The following is a 7,100-nucleotide window of genomic DNA, read 5'->3' on the forward strand; positions in this document are numbered from 1 at the left end:
ATATATATATATATATATATATATATATATATTATCAAATGTCTATGGTTGTATGTATATTAATAGTTGGTTTCAATAATATTAATATATATATATTATTAAAATCAACTATTAATATACATACAACCATAGGCATTCGATAATATATATATATATATATATATATATATATATATATATATATATATATATATATATATATATAAAAGGTGATAAAAATAATGATAAATATTTAATAAATTTAAATTGATAGGGACGTGCACTAGTTTTTAACCGACGAGTCGCTGCTTTTTAACTTCAGGGCTGTAAGATCCCTTACACCCTTGGACTCATACAAAGTAGCTGGATTCGGGGGAAAAAAAAAAAAGAAAAAAAGGAAAAAACTTTGTGATGCATGCAGTCCGGGACACCAGCTATCAAGCACCTAACAAAATCCATCCGTCAAAACCCATTCAATACCTGAAATTTGTGGTGGTATGGACACCAGTTCGTGATACGTGGGCCTGTAACAAATTCGATCCATGAGAATAAGTTATCCTGCCCAACCCTACGGCGGGATAAGGTCCCAAGAAGGCAGGAATAGACCTTCTGAAATTGACCCTTGGGGCCTATAAGTCTCATCCCACACTACCAAGTGAGGCTCCAAGAGATTAGAAGCTCAGTAGAGTGATAGGGAGAAAGAGGGTGAAGGAGATGGGGAAAGGTGGTGAAGGAAGTGGAGATGGTAAGGAGGAGAATATGGCAGCCTGGTTGGTGTCCATCAACACCCTTAAGATCCAACCTTACCAACTTCCACCTCTTGGTATCCATCACCTCTTTTCGTTCTTCCTATTATTTCTTCTCCCATTTTTGTTCTTCATAAGATGATAATAGTTTTGTTTTTCTGGTGCATGCATGGCTTGTCTTGCATATGTATATCGTATGTGTTATGAGTTTGACCTGCTTTCTTTTGATTTTCTTATGTCATATATATGTTTTCAGTGAATTCATCTTAAGTTTTTTTTCTTTTCAAATTTTTTGTGGATAAACCAGTGGTGTTTAAGCGTGATGATGATTGTGATGATCACAGTTTGTGTTTTCGAGATCCTCTTGAAAAAACTGATTATCATTCGAGGGATTACCTTTTCTTTCCTTTCTTATGTTTTGATCTTCTATGCAGACAAGATTAATGGTGAATTATTTTCCCTTTTAAATTTTGTGGATAAACTGGTGGAGTTTAAATATGATGGTGGTGGTCGTGATGATCATGGCTTACTGTGCTTTCTAGATTAAAACATGCCAAACTTCATTGATCATGTTATAATTATCATCCTAAGGATCCTCTGTCTTTTCTTGAATAACAAAATTGACTGTTTTCAGGTCCTCACGATGTTCGGGTGCGGATGAAGGCTGTGGGTATCTGCGGAAGTGATGTTCATTACCTCAAGGTTCATCTCTCCATCTCCACAGATCTTACTCCGCCTAGAAACTGCAAAGCAAGAGGGAGACCTAATCCACTTTAAGAATTTGATGTTATCTCCAGGGATATGATATCTTCCGGAATTATTAGTTGTGTATCTCTGTTCATTAGTTAGTTGTTGGGTCTGTACTGAAGTTCCATTAGTCAATAGACACAACTGCTTCAGAGGTGATGTTGTTATAGGAATTATAATTTACCATTGAAGGGATGTTTATAGATAGAAAATAGACTGGTACAAGAGATAGCTATTTCATTTCTCAAGATAATTAGGTTTTAAGAGAACTACATAAACAGTGGCATATCATTGAATGTGAGAGCTATATTAGAATTTAGGAAGTCTGATCATGGACAAAAAAGTTGGGTGAATTGTTAAATATAGTTTGTTGAGATCTACAGGTTGCAATTCTGTAAAAGAGCAACTTGAGAAGCATGGATGTTTGTTCATCAACAGTCGAACAGGCTGTGCATTCTGTCCTAGTGATGGGTTAAATAGAGACTGATCCTATATGAGACACATATTTGATATCTGATATTTGTAGTAGTAGGGTACATGTGATAAATTGGTGTCATTCTAATGTATACTGGAATATTCTTATATGAGTAGGATGGGACATGGAGTATAGTGTGATGGAAGGGTTTGGAGATAGGAGTATGATGGAACACTTAGCACTGAATCTGCACAACTTTATAATCCAGTGTGAGCAGGTAAATAATATAATATTTCGAATGGTGTTGTAGTCTTTCAGAAGTTGTTTAGGAGGACAATAGATATTTGTAAGTCTCTAAGAAAGAAGGCAAGATTGGTGTTCAAAGAACTTTTTAGGTGACATAGAATGAACCTTCTTTTTTGCTCAAAAGACATTACAGAAAATTTTCCTGCAGAGAGTCTAATCACAGAGCATAGGCTAATAGTTTTGAATGTATGCAAGAGAAAAGGGAAAGAAATCACTCAGATGTCTAGGAATGATTGGTGGTTTTACAAGGAGAAAATAGTGCTTCAATATCCTTTTTGAGTATACTTGTTGAAGAAGGGAATGCATGCTGAAAGTTTGCACCAGATTATATGGTAAACAGAATTAAAAGAAGAGAAATTCTTGGGATTAGACACCTCTAAATTCTTGTTTTATTAGCCATTATTACCAATAAGTCTATTGATTAATTGAGTTTTACATATGGATGTAGTTATTAACTTATATTGTTAATGTTACTTGAAACTGCAGACAATGAGATTAGCCCATTTTGTTGTCAAAGAACCTATGATAATTGGGCACGAGTGTGCTGGGGTTATAGAGGAGGTGGGCAGTGAGGTGAAGTCCCTGACTGTAGGTGACCGTGTGGCATTAGAACCAGGGATCAGCTGCTTACGCTGCAAGTACTGCAAGGGTGGCCGTTACAACCTCTGTGAGGAGATGAAGTTCTTTGCCACTCCTCCTGTTCATGGTTCCTTGGCTAATCAGGTATTTATATTTTTGAGAATTTTTCAATTCTTTACCCCATCGTTGGCTTCTGTTATAATATATATAATCGGTGCTTTAAAAGCAAGGATTACATAGCAAATATTACTACATAAATTAACTCCAATTAACCTTGATAACCATGTTGATGTTAAGTAAATCCATTTAGCCAGACTTATACTATCATGCTACTCATCCAAAAGGAAACTGTAGGAATAAAATAGATTAAAAAAAAAAAGCTCTTTTTGGTGGAATCATATCCTAGTACATTCTACCTTTCTTCTGTAGATAGAATAATGCATGATTGTAGAGCAGGACTGGCAGTCACAATTCTCATCTCCTAGCTTCAGAGTCTCTTAATATTTTTTATGCTATAAATTTGAAGGTTTTATATTCTTCTGCTTTACTCATCATTTATTCATGCGTTTCCCTATTTAACAATTATTATATCAGAATTGCAGCAAAGCTTTCAGATTCGGGCTAAAATGATTTCTTGCGGGATGCTAATTATCTCTCTCATTTCTTGGCAGGTGGTGCATCCTGCTGAGCTCTGTTTCAAGCTTCCGGACAATGTAAGCTTGGAGGAAGGGGCAATGTGTGAGCCCCTCAGTGTTGGGGTCCATGCATGTCGTCGTGCTGGTGTTGGTCCAGAGACAAATGTGCTTATCATGGGAGCTGGACCGATAGGCTTAGTCACAATGTTTGCAGCTCGTGCTTTTGGTGCTCCAAAAATAGTTATAACAGATGTTAATGATCATCGTTTATCAGTTGCAAAGTCTCTTGGAGCAGATGATATTGTTAAAGTTTCTACAAACATGGAGGTTTTACTACTTTTCTCTTCCTTTTATGTTTCCTTGTTGCTTATGGTATGAATTGCCATAAAATTCTCACTTTCCCTCTGTTACCAACTTTGAAAATATTTTAACATCTGATGAGAGCCTTTTACTTATAAATGTAACATGAACTTAATATTTTCTTTCCCTTTAATTATGTCTTATATGTCAGTAGCTATCTTGATTCCTTGTTCCTGTCCCTTATTTTTTCCTAATTTGTCAACACCATGTGCACTCTCTTGTATGACAAGCTCTTACATATGAGTTAATTGCATAAAAGTACAATGGAAGGTTGCTTTAACTTTAGATTAACAAACACATTGTAAATGAAACATGATGTAGATTGCTTTTCATCCTAGGAAGCACATGCTGAGAACTTGTAGTAACAAAGAGAGTTAATTTTTGTTCTACAGAAGATCACATCCTACTCAGGGCTTCCAGAACATGAAACTAAGTTCCTGTTTGGTGTCCCTTTATTTAGCACATTTTCTGTTTTTAGACTCAAAGCATGTAAAGCTAAAAAAAGAAAAAAAAACTTGTTTGGTACTCCTGTTTTATTTTCTATTTCTTAAAAATATTCTCAAAATTTCTGAAAAGGGTTAAAACAAAAAATATTGGTTTCACCTTTTCTAGAAACAGAGAACTAAAATGAATTAGAACTTGTTCCAATGGTTGTTTCCATCTGTGTGGCAACCATAGGTTCTGTGTTAGATCCTTGGGTGGCGTATCCCAAAAATTCAACTTGGATAATTATGGTATAGATTTGGCTCCTTCCCTTTTTATAAAGGAGAGGGAACTAAAGTTTTTAGGTGGAAACCCCACTTCTTGATATCCTTTCCACCACTGCCATGGCCAACACAACAGCTACTGCTGGCACAGCCACTGCCACCACCACCACTACTGCCGCCACCGCTGCCTCTTCGACCACTATCACTGCATTGCTGCCACCTCCATCACTGCTGCCATCACTGCCACCACTTTTGCCACTTCCTCCACTAATTACTACCAACATGATCACCTCCACCATTGGCACAGCCACTGCCTGCATGCTGTTGTCACCATCGTCACCATCATTCCCATTGCCACTGCCATCTGGTGGAAAAGGGATTAGTTTTTGATTTTTTTTTCCTTACAAAAATAAAATAATTCATTATACCAAACATGTTTATGCTTTTTGAGAATTTTAGAACAAAATGGAAACATAATTTTTTCAATGTTTAATTTTAGAAGAAGGAAAAGTGAAAGTGCTTGCAAATGCAATGTAAGTTACCAAGTTACTAACTAAAGTTCTTGGAGAGGGCAAGAAAATGCCGTTCAATAACAATGGGCATTTTCACAAGTATGGCTTTTTAACTTTTTGGTCCTTGACAATGAATTATGACTCAAGACTCATCAATTAGTTTCATCAGCTATATGTCTTTCTTTCATTTTAAGTTTAACTGCATGGTGGGGGGACGCAAAGTTTTGAATCTCTGATGCCAAAATACACTTCCTAGGAATTAGAAAGCAAGATTTATGAACAAAATTTTCACCAAAGATATCCCTAAAGTAATGTTTAAGAACAACAATTTCCGACTTCCTACTGATGAATGAAGTTGTCATCTGAGAGAGGATTGCTGTTATTGTTTTACTTTTCTTGACAAATGAGAACTACTTATTTACATATGCTAGCATAGTTCATGCTTTGATATACCTAATTTCTTACACACGGTTTGTGTGGCCAAAATGTGGTTATTGTTGTGAGTGGGGACACTACCGAGTAGTGACCCTGGTGCACTGATGAGAGGTGAAATTCAATTTGCAAGTGCATTAGCATGAATGTTTATGTAGGTGAAAGAACAAGGTGATATTTCAACATTCAAAATCTTGATACAATTTTATGCATGTTTAGCAATGGACATGTCATTTGAAGAACATTTGATACAATAAATTGAGATATATTGCCATCTTTATAGGAGTATGTAAAATGTGTTGTCAAGAAAGGGTTTATGCAAGAGGCTTGGTAGAATCGACATTACATGGAAAAGGGCAAGGAATTATATTGACTCATGATACATCCTACAGAGGATTCAGAACAAAGCTAACAATCCAGAAAGTAGTCAAAGTTGATAACAATTATTTATTATTTATTAAAATTATGTAAATCATGAAGTTGTAATTCATAGTTGTTGCATTTGCATTTGCACCAATTGTTTTTTGCGTGACTTCTTGTTCGTAAGTTTCTCTCTTTATTCTGTAATAGGATGTTGATGAGGACGTTATTCAAATACAAAAGGCTATGGGTGCTGATATTGATGTCACCATAGATTGTGCTGGTTTTAGCAAAACAATGTCGACTGCTCTCAATGCTTCTCGTGCTGGTGGTAGAGTTTGCCTTGTGGGAATGGGCCACCATGACCTGACTGTCCCCCTTACTCCTGCTGCAGCAAGGTATTGTCATTTCCATCAACACTCCCCTAGTTCTCATTTATCGCCATGAGAGAAAATGCCATCTAACCTTGTTTCTTGGTTTTCCCTTTTTTTTTTCTTTCAAAATAGGCTATTGAACTTAATAAGATGAATATTCTGTCATGAACTTGATGTGGCAATTGCTTATATTTTAATACTATCTTTTGACACAGAGAGGTTGATATAGTTGGTGTCTTCCGCTACAAGGACACTTGGCCATTGTGCATTGAGTTCCTGAGGACTGGAAAGATTGATGTAAAGCCTTTGATAACTCACAGGTTTGGATTTTCTCAGAAGGAGGTGGAGGAAGCTTTTGAGGTCAGTGCTCGTGGTTGTGATGCAATCAAGGTGATGTTTAATCTGTAGCTGTCAAGACATGAGCCATGATTGTAGTGTCTGGATCTGTATCTAATGTTGTTTGAATAGAATAACGGTTTGATGCCATACTATGAGATAAAAGTGAATCCAGTGAGTGTATGAGTTTAATCTGTAGCCGTCAAGACATGAGCAATCAGTGTAGAGTCTGGATCTGTCTCTTGTTGTATGGGAATAATGGTTTAATGTATCCTATGGGATAAAGTTAGTACAGCCTCTGTATAATTAAGAGTTCCATTGTGGTGTTATAATGAGATTTCTTGTGTTTAACATCCTCTCTCTATACTCCTTTACTTAAAAATCCAATTTTCTTTGCGTCTGCTTTCTTGTTTAACGTGTCTTTTTCCCCCACTGCTCCTTACTAGAAATTCATCTTCTGTTATCATCTGCTTTCAAACTATCAAGTGCTGATCAGATTGCAGCTATTGACATTTTAAACGCAATCTTCATTTGTTTTTCCTTAATGTAAAACATAATCTATGTTTAGCCAAAACTATATCTGAACTGCTTTGAATGTCAAAGCGAAGAGTT

The 7,100-nt window shown here is 36.1% G+C and overlaps 1 protein-coding gene across 1 annotated transcript; it reads left to right on the forward strand.

Moving 5' to 3' along the window:
• The first annotated feature begins 626 nt into the window (after nt 1-626).
• On the forward strand, nt 627-6,841 carry LOC105059341 (sorbitol dehydrogenase). The gene is made up of 6 exons (XM_073249975.1): nt 627-802; nt 1,360-1,427; nt 2,680-2,916; nt 3,444-3,734; nt 5,989-6,176; nt 6,368-6,841. Exons 1-6 carry the CDS (start codon nt 694-696, stop codon nt 6,558-6,560), a joined length of 1,086 nt encoding a protein of 361 aa, XP_073106076.1. The 5' UTR covers nt 627-693; the 3' UTR covers nt 6,561-6,841.
• Nucleotides 6,842-7,100: the final 259 nt, after the last annotated feature.

The sequence above is a fragment of the Elaeis guineensis genome, chromosome 16, assembly GCF_000442705.2.
Source record: "Elaeis guineensis isolate ETL-2024a chromosome 16, EG11, whole genome shotgun sequence".
Lineage (NCBI taxonomy): Eukaryota > Viridiplantae > Streptophyta > Magnoliopsida > Arecales > Arecaceae > Elaeis > Elaeis guineensis.